This window comes from Mobula birostris, chromosome 25 (assembly GCF_030028105.1).
Source record: "Mobula birostris isolate sMobBir1 chromosome 25, sMobBir1.hap1, whole genome shotgun sequence".
Classification (NCBI taxonomy): Eukaryota; Metazoa; Chordata; class Chondrichthyes; order Myliobatiformes; family Myliobatidae; genus Mobula; species Mobula birostris.
The window spans coordinates 38310933-38325773 of NC_092394.1; the positions used below are offsets into that span (position 1 = coordinate 38310933).

Genomic DNA, 14841 nt, shown 5'->3' on the forward strand with positions numbered 1-14841 from the left:
TAACTTTCTGGCTATATAATGTGTAAGAATAGAAACGTTGGCTGATCTACCTTCTCCAGTCTCATTGCCCAAAAATTATCTCAATGTCCAAGCTCCTTTATACAGCTGCTTCATGCATCCATCAGGCTATGTGGAAACTAACCAGTGGACCACGTCATTTTCTGCACAGTATTACCTGTTTCTGAAGCTCCTCGATCATCTGCTGCTTTTCTTTATTCATTGCTTTCTCCTGCTGGAATTGTTGCTGTTGCCATTTCAGCTTTTCCTGTAATCCTTTTGGATCATCTTCTGGGTGAACCTTAGGAAAATGTTAGAAAATAATTAACCATTTCCCAGAAAGAGCATTTATCCAACAGCATGCAGACAAATGTAACATGGTAGTCATTGTACAAGTGTCATTAAAAATCCTTATGTATGTCGTAGTGGAGGGTGGGGTTAGTGGGGAAAAGCTCCCACTGCCTATTAAATGTTCCCAAAATCATGCATCTCAAGTTGCCTCTGACAACCAACTCCAGCCCCTGGCCTTCGTGTGTGGCTTAGAGAAGCAAAATTCTGATCTCAAACCTCTGTTGCCTTGCAGCTATACTCACTCATGGGGAAGGCTTTGGGAGTAAACCCCGAAGAAAAATACAGAGCTCATATCCCTAAGGCAGTCCTACATTGAGTTCGATGCTAGCTGACAACTCCTATCACACCACTGGTGCCACGCCGTATTGGTCCCTGCCGTTCCTTTGGATCCATCAGCGGCATGGAGAGGGGAAGCCTGCAGCACGGACAATGGCTTGCTCTCCATATCGTATTGCCCTGGCTTACGTACTGAATATAGCCAGCTAGGATACAACGTCCACAGTCCACCTCAACCAACAGAGGCCTATAAGTGAGTCATGACATTAACTTTCCTCAGTAGGGCTGGAGGAATTGAACTATTTAATCCAACAATTCGCTATGGTAATGTGCTTTTATTGCTGTTGTCTCATTGGCCGATGTTGTTGTCATGCAGTTGCTTCACCATGTTCTCTGTGGCTCCCAGCCCTACATCGCAAAGTCCTTATTGTCTGCGGTTAACTTTAATGTTGCTTTTATATCAAAGTGCTGCTAATGAACTTGCACCTTTGGACCATTATTACAGGCAGGCAATAGGTGTATTTGTACTCTGCCTTCTTAAAGTCTGCTGACTCAAATCCTTTGTTTTAGTTGTCCCAGTTTCTTCACGAGCCTGAACAAAGCAGCCATTGAGGACTAGATAGGATAATATTTGCGACAGGAGGCTCAGCTGCCGGAGTTTGGTTGATGTCCTGGAAGAGCTTCTTGGGACGAGGTGAAGAGACTTGGGCTTTGTGTGGTACTTCATTCAGAAACACATGTAATGTGACGATGTTTTGGGGAGGGGGAAGGTTACGCAGTGGCTCATCTGTGCAAACCTTATTGGAGCCTGCATTCATTCTGCTCAAATGTCAAGGAAAACAACAATTTGCTCTTTATCCCTGACAGGCATGAGCTGAATCCTCATTCTCTTTGCGGAGAGAACTGGATTTATTAAACAGTCTGGAGAGATATGGCTGCCGTGATTGGAGTTGTCACCAGAAAATCGACCAGTGTACCCTGCAGAACAACTGTCAGATCTGGGGGAGAGGGACCTTTGGTGTAAAATTCTCAGTGCAGCCATCCAGTATCAGGCCACACACACAGATTAAGTGGAATTAGAGCTTTCACCTCTCAATAATATGCTTCAAGACCCAATAACAGAAAAAAAACATTCCATAATGTAATGGAGAGATTTTTCTGAGTTTCATCTCCAAGTAAGTTGACTGCTGAATTAGTGCTCTGGCCTGTGAGTCTATCCCCACTGGGACATGGATTGGAATATTTCAAATTCCTTTCCAGCTGGCAAACAGCGAAGGTTTTCATTCTTTAGTCAGGCTTGATTCCCTGCACCTCACTCAATGTGACCCTTAACTACTGGTCAATTCCAGCTGCAGTGAAATCAACTGATTGATAGGTATAAGAATTTCCTTACCGGTACAGCTGGCCCGTGCACCAGATTGTATACCAAATCTTTCAGGTGCGAGAGGGCTGCCTGGAGACTGGGTGTCTGAGATCCAGTCAAACTATCAGAGCGGTCCATGCCCATCAAGTTCAGTAACTCCTGGTGCAGCTTCTCAATTTCAGTCTTTATCTGGATTGAGACAAAGAAAAGCACAACTGATTAATAAAGTAACAAGTTCAGCAATTCCCTGCATACCAGCTCTACTGCAAAGTTTAGGGCAGTATAATCTGTAGGCGTGAAAGTGTCCAGTGAGTATCCGTACCTGATCTTTCTCGGGCTCCCAGGCCTCGGACTCCAGGCTCTGCTCAATTTCCGAAAGCAGGGATGTGTTGCAGCTGGTGGATTCCTGCATTGTCTGCTGCTCACTCAGCTCCCGCAGTCGGCTCTGCAGCTGTCGGTTCAGTGCTTGCACCTCCGCGAAATCCTCCTGTGACAGGGTTAGCTATCAACGGCAGGCAAAGCAAACACATCAGCAACATTCAGAGAGAGGTCATCTCCTCAGCAATGATTACTTACTATTATGGTACAACCACACAAGTGGGACCACCTGGCCTATGGTAACACTTTCTTCGCACAAACCTTTCTACCACAGTGCTCCCATCCAATCTCCTGCCAAAGCCACTGTGTATCACAGAGGACCTCCTCTGAAAAGTGCATGAATTCGGTGGCCAGTCCTGATGTTCCAAGCCAGCAAGGATCAGCTATTCCGTCGCAGGCAACATTATATGAGAGTCAAAGCTTTCCTTTATCAATGCTCACATTCCAGGGGATTTACTGAATCACTCTGGGAGTACTGTTCTTCCTTTCAGTTCCAGAGAAGCTCAGCAAAACTGCAGTAAGCACAAAGGAGTGGGCAATACTGTTGAATATTTGAACCAGGGACTGAGTAGATACCGACTTGGAACTTGATTGGCCACAAATGTCTGATCATGGTGTCTCCTAAAATTGAGTTCCTTGGACATATTTTCAGAATCCCCAAAGGAAGCAAAGCATTTCACTGACTGTTGCTGCACCAGATCTGCACTAAGGTAATTCAACCACGACGTTTGTCCCTATAACGTGTCTAGTCATTAACTAGAGCTTTATTCAGCTTGTTTTGATTGGGTTAATCAACACACACACAGTATTACCGGCTACCGTAGAAGGAGAACTGAAGCCAGCGAGGATCACAAAGCTGAATAAACAAGAAATGAGCAGCCACACAGCAAGTAACCATCCACATGCTGAGTACATAGCGGGTGAGAAGTCTCTTCTCACATTTGGGTTATATATGTTCTTGCTCACAGAAGTACAATGAAGAGCTGCCTAGAAAGTGAATGAGGGCTCTCAACTGTGGAACAATCCCAACTGTGGAAACTTCTGAAAGTCCCATTTCCTCTCTAGAGAATTAGTTGGCTGAAACTAATCAGCAACACCAGTGTGAGTGTGTGTATGCACGTTTGCATGCGTTTGAATGTAGATGTGCGCATGCATAGTTATTTTGTGTCCATTGTGTATTTTTTTTCCAACAGCAGAGGAAAAGGTCATTCGGCCCATCAAGTCAATGCTGACCCTTGGAGCAATCCAAACATTTCCATTCCCTATTTATTTCCCTGCAATCTGTTTTCTCATCCATGTCTATCATCACCCCCTGATACTCCCAACACCCACCTGCACTGGGGGTTACCTAGAGCAGTCAGTTGATCTACAAACCAGCAGATCTGTGGGTGAGGGAGGAAATCCGAGCACCCAGGAGAGACCTGTGTGGTCACAGGGAGAAGGTTGAAGCTCTAAACAAGCAGATAAGGTTGAATTGAAACACTAGAAAGCCTGCAGACACTGGAAATCAAACAGCACACACAAAATGCTAAAGGAGCTCAACAGGCCAGGCAGCATCTATGGAAAAGAGTGAACAGTCAACGTCAAGCTGAGGCCCTTCATCAGGACTAGAAGAGATGATAAGAAGTCAGAATAAGAAAGTAGGGGGAGGAGAGGAAGATGTACAAGGTGGTAGGTGATAGGTGAAATCAGGAGGAGGGTATGGGGAAGTGGGTAAAGAGCTGGGAAGTTGGTTGGTGAAAGAGATAAAGGGCTGGAGAAGGGGGAATCTGACAGAAAAGGGTAGAAGACCATGCAAGAAAGGGAGGGGGCAGGTGCACCAGAGGGAGGTGATGGGCAGGTAAGGTGGTAAAGTGAGAGAGGAAAATGGGAATGGGGAATGGTGAAGGAGGGTGGGGGGCAATTACTGGAAGTTCAACAAATTGATGTTCAAAATTGAACTCTGTCCCTGGAGCTGTGAAACAGCTGCATAACCTTCTGTGTGCTACCCATGTCAATGTAGGTAAGTTTAGATGCAAGTGTGATCCTGTACAAGCTGCGGGTTTGCTTGCCTCTTCATGAGAGGTTGGTGCTTTCTGTTGTAGGCAGATTAGGTGTACAGTACAAATAGTTACAATGTACCTTAATTTGTTCACAGAAAAAGCTATTACACTATCGATACATCATGTAATTTCTTAAAATATATTCAAAATTTGTACTGTCTGTCCATTAATAGCAGTTTGGTATTTAATTTTTACAGAACAAAGTGAGAGTGATCGCACAGAGGTTAAACGATGCAACAATCACCTAAACAGTCTTTCCAAGTGAAACTGCACTTCACCAAAGCACGTACACTTCTTGTGTACTGCATCTAGTGTTCTCTACTTTGGAAACAGCAAACATACTTTGCAGAATGTGTAGGTTCTTTCCTCAGGATTGACCTTGACCTCCCCCTATCCCTTGCCCATGCTGGCCTGACTGTCTGCGTACTTTTGCACTGTCATGAGTCGGCCCAACACACACTTGATGAATAGCATCTTCTGTCAGGGCACTTATTATCTTACAGACTCGAAACTGAACTCTCTAACTTTGGGTAAGTTGCTCTTTGTTTCTGTCTGTTTCTTAGGCAGGCATCCGTTAGTCTCATGAGACCATGGATTTGCATCTTGGAAGGTTTTCCAGGGTGCAGGCCTGGGCAAGGTTGTATGGAAGACCAGCAGTTGCCCATGCTGCAAGTCTCCCCTCTCCATGCCACCGATGTTGTCCAAGGGAAGGGCATTAGGACCCATACAGCTTGGCACCAGTGTCGTCGCAGAGCAATATGTGGTTAAGTGCCTTGCTCAAGGACACACGCGCTGCCTCCGCCAAGGCTTGAACTAGTGACCTTCAAATCACTAGACGAATGCCTTAACCACTTGGCCACATGCCAACATTGAGGATTAGAAGGGTGATGAAGGCGGTTTTCTTTAAAACCGAGGGTAAACAGGATCGGGAACTCTGTTTCTATCCACTATGATTTTGGCACAGTCTTTCTTTCTTCATTGGGGCAGCAGACAGTAAAACTGACCCAGACCCTTGCTTTAGCAAAACATAACACAGCCAAAAAAGCATAACCTGTAACTAACTATGACACTAGCCCATCAGCTATCACCTCATCGGAGATCTACTGATCTACCCACCTCTTCCCCATGTTCCCTGAAAAAGAAAACTAAATGTTTTTTTCCTCAGTCCCAGCTCTGATGAAGGGTTCCACACCTGATATGTTAATTCTGTTTCTCTCCCTGTGACTTGCTAAGTATTCCCAAAATTTTCTTTGTATTGCCAACGTCTGAAATTTTGGATTCTCATTTGTTATTTTCTCTGATCTAAGTAATGATTTTATAAGATTATCTTATTGTTCTATTCATTGACTCCTGTTAAGCTTCGGTTTCGAGTCCAGCGGTCCATCCTACCTGCAATGACTGCTCCTGGTTCTTCTGCTGCAGCTGTGAGCATTGTTCTTGTACCCAGTCGTGTTGGCTCTTCAGTGACAGATTTTCCTTCTCCATTGTAACCATCCGTTGCTCCAGGTTATGCTTCTGTTCTGATAATAGGGTGATCTGTCAAGAAGCAATGAAAACCTTCATGATCATTCCATTAAAACCTTTGCAAGAATCGGTTTTAATTAATCCAGAGAAGGCCAACTACTTAAGTCTCTCTTTATAGTAACATCGTAAATGTACAGTATTTTTAAAATTTTGCATGATCTGTATCATTTGCAAATGCTGGAGCGCTTTCGAAAAGATGCCAATAAAAATACTGTCAAAGGGATTGTTAACTGCCAGAGCAACATACAGAAAGTACTGGAGGAACTCAGCAGGTCAGGCAGCATCTATGGAGGGAAATAAACCATCCAAGTTTCAGGCCAAGACCCTTCATCAGGACTGGAAAGGAAGGGTTAGAAACCAGAATAAGACGGTGAGGGTGGGGAAGGAGTACGAGATGGCAGGTGATGGGTGAGACCGGGTGAGACCAGGTGAGGGGGAAGGTGGGTGGGGGAGGGGGAAAATTACCATAAGGTGGAGAAATCAACTTACTTCTTTTTCAGTTCCCCACTCTTACCTCTTCCCCTCACCTGACTATCACCTCTCCCTGGTGCCCCTTCCCCTTCACCAATGGTCCACTCTCCTCCCCCATCAGATTTTTTCTTCTCCAGCCCTTTATCTTTTCCAAGTACCACCTCCGAGCTTCTTACCTCATCCACCCTCCCCCACCACTTGGCTTCCTAGCTTGCCTTCCTCCTTATTCTATCGTCTTCCCACTTTCTTTCCTGTCCTGAAGAAGGGCCTTGGCCCAAAATGTTGAATGTTTATTCATTTCCATAGAAGCTGCCTAACCTGTTGAGTTCCTCCAGCGTTTTGTGTGTGTTACCCCTGTGTTTATATTAACCGCTGGGACTGATCCGACTTTAGGCAGCTATCACTTGCTCATCTCCATGTTCATACATGACTCCCATGTTCCAAATATATCACATACCACAGGCTACACATTGAGGGATCACTGGACACATCTTTTAGATTGGGCAGTCCTGACTTACAAGGCAACCATGCTCAGTCTCACCCTTCATGTCTGTAAACAGTTCCCATGTCACAGTCTATCAGACAAATTCAAGGGCTCACCAGATTAGGTGGCAACAGGAGTAGGATACCAGAGACTATCGCAATGAGAGCTGAAACCAGCTTACTGTAAAAGACATCATAGGTTTGAAATCCCCTTTCTAGCTCAGAGCATAATTGTAGCTCTTCTATTCAGTTAAGGGTATCTAAGATTACAGAAGACTGGATAAAGCTGGAATCCTATTCAGTAGACTCACCGAACTCACAAGACTACTTCAAACTCCACAATTAGTCAGACGTTCAAATTTTTAAAAAAAATATTGAGGTACAAGTGTTGCCAATAATCACCAGCTTTCTGTGTCTGCAAAAGCACTCTTCAGCAGTGAACAGACTTCTCTGTATCGTGAAACATACAGGGGCCTTTAAAACACTGACAGACAGTCACGATTTGAATCACACTGTTACAATGTTTCTGAATAACTATTAGAAATTTGGTTCTTTAAACAACCCGTAAATGAAACAATTTAAAATTATGATTGTTTTCAAATTCCTTTGTAGGATACTTTGTAATGTGAGCTTGTCCTATACTGATCGGTGCATCTGTTTTCCTCACCCTACCCTCAACCCCATCTTGTGTATCTTATCAAAAAGTTTGGTTACCATTACTGCCAAGTTTACATAATAAAGATTGTTTTTTTTGGGGGGGTGGGGGAGGGTGAGGAATGAGAAGCTAAAGCCTCTTCTCTCCATTTGTTCCAGGTGTTAATGATACTGCCTTTGTGAGATGACGCTGTGAGAAATCAGAGAGAGGCAAATACCCATTAATATCTATGTGGCCACATACAGCTGGTAAATGTTTCACAAAATATTTCCCAACTGTCTATTGTTCATTTCCAATCTCTAGTGTTATAACTCCCATTAGTGTGAACAACTAATATGTCAAAAACACAATGGCTCTCTTAATTAACTGACTGGCATACATTTAATTTCAAAATAAAATACAAAATACTGGAAATTATTCCCTATAAAAATGACCTCTGCTTCTCTCCCATACATGGATCCTGAACGGCTGAATATTTCTGAGATATTTCAGGTACCTGTATTGGTTTGCTATTGGAGATCAATACATTTCCTGTAGCAGGAAACGGCACCTGGGGTGTACCTTTGCATTTGTATTATTGGACAGATCTACTGCCAGTCAAATGCAGGTCACCCTGTCCACCTGATCCAGACAGTTGAGACCCAGGTAAACGCGGGGAAGTATTTGTTCCATCATCACACGAGCTCAAGTAAATGTTTCTCTCCATCGGAGAAGATGGAAATATAAAGACCAGGCTGGTGGTGATGGCAGTATTTCTGTTATCTATCCCTTGTCAGACCAAGCTCACTTCTTGCTGAATGTGTGCCTGTTTACCTTGATTAGAAGCTGTAATGGCAGATCAGTCTGAAACATCTCCTCCTCGCATGAGCAATTGGATAGGACGGTTTGTTGAAATTGAGTGATGATGGAACAAATTTGCTCCTGTATTCACTCAGTGCAGGCTTGGCTCTCTGTTGGTATTTGGTGCTTCAGCTACAGAGACACAAACACTCAGCTGCAACCCCAGGCTTCAAACCATAGAAACATACGTTCAGTGGCGACTTTAACAGGTACCTCCTGTATCTAATAAAGTGGCCACTGAGTGTATGTTCATGCTCTTCTGTTGCTGTAGCCCATCCACTTCATGGTTCGACATATCCTGCATTCAGAGATACTCTTCTGCACACCACTGTTGTAACGTGTGGTTATCTGAGTTACTGTCACCTTCCTGTCAGCTTGAACCAGTCTGGCCATTCTTCCCTGACCTCTCTCATTAACAAAGCATTTTTGCCCACAGAACTGAACTGCCACTCACTGGATGTGTGTGTGTGCGTGTGTGTGTGTGTGTTTTGTCATGCTATTTGTCATGCTAAACTCTAGAGACTGCCGTGCATGAAAATCGCAGGAGATCAGCAATTTCTGAGATACTCAAACTACCCAATCTGGCACCAACAATTATTCCACAGTCAAAGTCACTTAGATCACCTTTGTTCCTCATTCTGATGTTTGGTCTGAACAACGACTGAACCTCTTAACCATGCCTGCATGCTTTTATGCATTGAATTGGTGCCATATGATTGGCTGATTAGCTATTCGCATTAACAAAATGTACAGGTATACCTGATAAAGTAGCTTCTAGTTTAATTATATTGCCAGCTTTAAATATGATTGCCAATAACATTTCTGATGAGGTATTTGCTAAACTAAATCAGTACTCAGTAGAAATGCTCAGGTTTGATCTCTTGAGATGAGGCCTTGCATCTCTAGATCATTAAATCATCACATGGGTGGGACCAAAAAGTGAGTCACTGGCTAGACAATCTACTGTTTTTTTTTAAATCACATCTCTGAAAATGCAGTCACATCATTTTGACAGCCACCTCAGTCCTCAGGCTCCATGTTTCAGCTCCATCCTCTGTACTCACCTCAGCCTGGAGACTCTGTGCAATTGTTGCACTGTCATTCAGCAGAAGTTCCTTTCCCATAAACATGCCTCGCAGTGCGTGGATCTCATGGGCAAGAGTCTGCTCCACTTTGGTCGCCTGGTGGAAGAGGTACTTTCTTTATTGAAGAGCACACAATTCTCCAAAGGAACATGCACATGCAAAGCTACGATAGCATGGGTTAAATAACACATGAATGGACATTTTAAAAACTGTAGATCTGGGAATCCAAAATAAAAAGCAAAAAAATGCTGTAAAAACTTCAACGGAAATTTTATTAACAAAGTACATATACGTCATCATATACAACACTGAGATTAATTTTCTTGTGGGCATACTCAACAAATCTATAGAATAGTAATTATGACAAAATCAATGAAAGACTGCCCAACTAGGGCTTTCAGCCAGAGTGCAGAAGACAACAAACTGTGCAAATGCAAATATAAATAAATAGTAATAAACATGAGAACATGAGATGAAGGGTCCTTAAAAGTGAGTCCATTGGTTATGGGAACATTTCAGTGATGGGCAAGTGAGGTTGAGTGAAGCTATCCCCTTTTGTTCAGGAGCCTGACGGTTGAGGGGTAGTAACTGTTCTTGAACCTGGAAGTGAGAGTCCTGAGGCTCTTGTACCTTCTACCTGATGGCAGCAACGAGAAGAGAGTATGACCTGGGTGGTGGGGATCCCTGATGATGGAGCATGGGTCACGGGGTGTAGTGGGTCAAGGTCTATGAAGAGTGAAACAGTTAATGTTTCAGGTCAATGTCCCTTCATCAGAAGTGAGAAGAAGAGAAACCAAGTTAGAAGGCAGGGTAGGAATCGATAGGTCAAATGGAATATCTCTCATTGGATGACACCAGGGCTGCCATGGGATGTTGTTAATGAAGTCATCTGATTGATGGGTTGGCGGAGGCAGTTTGAGAGGGAGAATATAGGATTTTGTTTGTAACAAGCTATCAAACAAGAATATGAATTCTAAAAGCTGATTATCCATGGGCATTAGCTCCTAACGTATTCCCACAATGAAGTAAATTCTCTGTTCGCTCGTTATGTGCCAAGTCAAATTTTCTGCAGAAGCTTTAAATAAATTTTAAAATCTACTAAAGACACTTGATTATGCTGGATGAGGCCTGCAGCCCAACGTTGCTGCCCTCCACTCCCAGACTGCTGCTCAGAGCTGGTTGTTGGGGTCTGACCTTGTTGGCTATCTTCACCCCTCTCATGGGGCATCATTACTGAATGTCCACCGGGCTGTGAGTGGCTCACTACCTCTGCAATGTCTTTGACAGAGGCAAGATGGGCCGATTTCTCATCTATTAATAGGTCTTGAAAGTATCTGTCCTTGTGCCATTTATTGGGTACTATACTTGAAGTGAATGATTGAAAAAGATAAAAATTCTAACACTTTGTTAATCAAAGGCATAACACTTAGAAGTAATTAAAAAGATTACAGTAAAGCAAAATAATTAGTAACCATACATCTCTCCTCCCCACCACAATCCCAAACCCCCAGCTTTGCTTCATAATTCACAGGTCTAGATCTCCACTGAGAATAATGAGGTCTCTGATCCCATGCGGGTTGTGACCTGGTTTAAATTTGGACTGTTTGGCTGGGGAATCATATCAAGACTGGCTTCTGCGTCCAAACACTAGAGCTGCTACATGGTGGTACATTTGCTGCTTGTTAAGCCTGGATCATTTCACTAGATGAAAGCCAGTGGCTCGGTTCCACAGTAAGATTCACCCCAGCAGATTAGGATCAGATTTACTCTTTGTAGCTAGTGCGCGAAGGAACTGCCTTATGTCGTAATCCCACCTCTGTTCAGAAGTTGCTACAGCGCACAGTGATTGCATACAAAGTGATCAGTTGCTGTGTGAATGCTTTTTTTCCAGTACATTTTGTGCTGATTCAATCACTCCCAATCTTGTTTTCAGATGTTATCTCAGCATGTGACACAGACACAAAAATACGGCCCACCTTTATTCTCCCTTCGGGCCATTACATCCATTTGACAACTCACCACAAATATTGTTATCTCCTTATAAGTATTTTCAACAGTAAACAACAATAGCAAGTGTTACTAGCTTTCTATTAATTCAAAACAGTCAGTGATCAGCAGGACGACACGTCATTTATTTGCCAGAGTCGTGTGGGAGGTGCTCATGAAATGCATGGTAAGTGATTCAGGAAGGAAGGAAGGAAGGACAAACTAGTCTGTTTTATAAATATGAACATCATCTACTGGAGAGCTGGAGAGGGAGTATTTAGGGCTGGAAATTTAAAGCCTGCTATTTCAACACAAAAATAGGAAAATAACGGGCTAGGCCAATTGTTTCTGCCTGCTCCTGTCCTACTGAACTTGTGTCCTCACATCTCAATTCCATTCTATGCCCCTTGGTTCAGTCCCTTCCCACCTACATCCACAACACTTCTCATGTCCCCAATGTCCTCAGTAACTTTCAATTCCCTGGCCCTGACTACCTCATCTTCACCATGGATGTTCAGTCCCTATACACTTCTATCCCCCATCAGGAAGGCCTCAAAGCTCTCTGTTTCTTCCTTGACCAAAAAACCAACCAATCTCCCTCCACCACCACCACCCTTCTCCATCTTGCAGAACTGGTTCTCGCCATGACCAATATTTCCTTCAGCTTCTCCCACTTTCTCCAAACTCGAGGGGTAGCCATGGGCACTAGCATGGGTCCCAGCTATGCCTGCCTCTTTGTCAGCAATATAGAATAGTCTATGTTTGAAGCCTTCCCCAGTCATACTCTCCAACTCTTTCTACGCTATATTGAAGACTGCATTGGTGCTGCTTCATGCACCCATGCTGAGCTCACCAATTTTATCAACTTTGCCTCTAACTTCCACCCTGCCCTTAAATTCACTTGGTCCATCTCTGGCACCTCCCTCCCCTTTCTCAATCTCTCTGTCTTCATCTCTGGAGACAAACTGTCAACTGACACCTTTTATAAACCTACCTCTTCCCACCCTATCTCCAATAAAAATGCTATTCCCTGTCCACAGTTTCTTTGCCTCTGCCAAATCTATTCACAGGACACAGCTGTCCATTCCAGGACATAGTGATGTCCTCCTTCTTTAAAGGATGGAGTTCCCCTCTTTCTATTATTGATGCTGCCCTCACCTGAATCTCCTCCATTTCCCACACATCCATGCTTATCCCATCTTCCCACCACCATAATAGTGATAGAGTCCCTCTTGTCCTTACCCACTACCCCATCAGCCTCTGTAACCAATGTATTATCCTCCACAAATTTCACCAGCTCCAAAGGGATCCTACCACTAAACATATCTTTACCACCTGTCCTCCATGATCCCTTTGTTCCGTCGTCCCTCCCGACTAATCTTCCTCCCAGCACTTATCCCTGTAAGTGGCCAAAGTGCTACACCTGCCCATTCACCTCCTCGCTCACCTCCAACCACGGCTCCAAACAGTCCCTCCAAGTGAGGCAACACTCCACACTTGCGAATCTGCTGGGGTTGTCCATCGACTCCGGACTCCTGATGCAGCCTCCTCTACATTGGTGATGTCCGTTGTAAATGGGGGGACCGCTTCATTGAGCGCCTCTGCGCCATCCATCACAAGCGGGGCTTCCTGGTAGCCCAACATTTTAATTCCTGTTCCCATGCCGATGTGTCAGTCCGTGGCCTCCTCTTGTGCCACCCTGAGGGTGGAGGAGCAATCCCTTTTATTCCGTCTGGGTACCCTCCAAACTGATGGCATGAATATCAATTTCACCTTCCAGTGAACAAATCTTCCCCCACCCCCACTCCTTGATTCCCCACTCTGATCTTTCACTTTTTCCTCACCAGCATATTGCTTCCCCCTGGGTCCCCTCCTCCTTCCATTTCTCCTATTGTCCACTCTCCTCTCCTATCAGATTCTTTGTTCTCCAGCCCTCGACGTTTCCCACCACCTGGTTTCACCCATCACCCTCCAGCGAGCCTCCTTTTCCTTCCCCGCGCTCCCCCCCAACCTTTTTATTCTGGCATCTTCCCTTTTCCTTCTCGGTCCTGAAGAAGAGTTTTTGTCCGAAACGTCAACTGTTTACCCTTTTCCACTGATGCTGCATAACCTGCTGAGATCCTCCAGTGTTTTGTGTGTGTTGATTTGGACTTCCAGCATCTGCAGACTTCCTCGTATTTAGGAATAACTTCAATTACGCCTGAGCCCCCGAGCATTGAAAGACTGCCAGGATTTAACCCACCTCTGTACCATCTGGAACCCAAACGTTTCCAGAAGTCCTAGCACGGTCACAATTGCAACCCCAGCGTCTTGCCCAGTATCCCCACAGCATAAGCATAACATGGAGTAAACCTGCGTAATGTTCTTCACCTTCAGAAGCAGATTAACAAGTATAAATTTGTTTCCTTTCAAGGTTACAATGGAATGTCTTATCACAACACCAGGAACGGATCATCCTGAACCGGTTATTTTGCATTCTGTTTGTTCCTCAGGCAGACGACCTGAAATGATATTCTCTGCTACCCTGTTGTGTAAAGTTCCCCTATCCCATGATTTTTCTGTCATAGGGGCAAAGCTGAGCATGTCTACAAATGCAGCCTATATTCCCATGCAGAAAATCCACTGCTTATGCCTCTAAACCACAGCCCGAAGGAGTTTGCCCTGTGCTATATTCCCATGCAGCCTATATTCCCATGCAGAAAATCCACTGCTTATGCCTCTAAACCACAGCCCGAAGGAGTTTGCCCTGTGCTATAACGCAACAGGTGCCTGACTCTACACCAGAGATCCACATATCTCGGTGCCCATGCCACATATCTTCAGCTACGTTTTCTTGTAGTGAACTTTTTGCCTCGCATTTTTACTGTGAATTGAATGCTTTGTGATTTCAATGTCAACAAAACTATATAAGCCATAGGGCCAGGAGTGGGCAATTTTTGAAACTGCTCTGCAGAGTTGCAGAGTTGCAGAACACAGAAACAGGTTCTTCAGCCTACCAGCTCTAAGATTACCTCTTTGCTCATTTACACTAATCCCATTTGCTCACATTAGGCCTGATTCCTTCCATAACTGTCTAAATGTCTCTTAAATGTAGTGATTGTATCTGAATCCACAATCTCCTGTAGCAGCAAATTCCAGGTTACAATCACACTCTGAAAATTCTTTCTCCCTAAAACTCCTTTAAAAATTCCTTCTTCACACCTTAAACCTCTTTTTTTTTTAAATACCTCTATGATGGGAAAAATATTCTGAATATCAATCCTTATTAAACATGAGAAAGTCTACAGATGCGGGAAATCCAAATCCACACACATAAAATGCTGGAGGAACTCAGCAGGTCAGGCAGCATCTATGGAAATGAGTAGACAGTTGACGTTTTGGGCTGAGGCC

The 14841-nt window shown here is 44.1% G+C and overlaps 1 protein-coding gene across 1 annotated transcript in view; it reads right to left on the minus strand.

Annotated features, from left to right (window-relative positions):
- Positions 1 to 14841, minus strand: part of LOC140187590 (BICD family-like cargo adapter 1) — a 40863-nt gene that overhangs the window by 12069 nt on the left and 13953 nt on the right. Inside the window, exons 3-7 of the mRNA XM_072243047.1 lie at positions 9445 to 9561; positions 5797 to 5943; positions 2310 to 2489; positions 2018 to 2176; positions 176 to 298 (exon numbers count right to left, since the gene is read on the minus strand). Of these exons, the coding sequence (XP_072099148.1) occupies positions 176 to 298; positions 2018 to 2176; positions 2310 to 2489; positions 5797 to 5943; positions 9445 to 9561 (726 nt within the window). The remainder of the gene's footprint in view (positions 1 to 175; positions 299 to 2017; positions 2177 to 2309; positions 2490 to 5796; positions 5944 to 9444; positions 9562 to 14841) is intronic.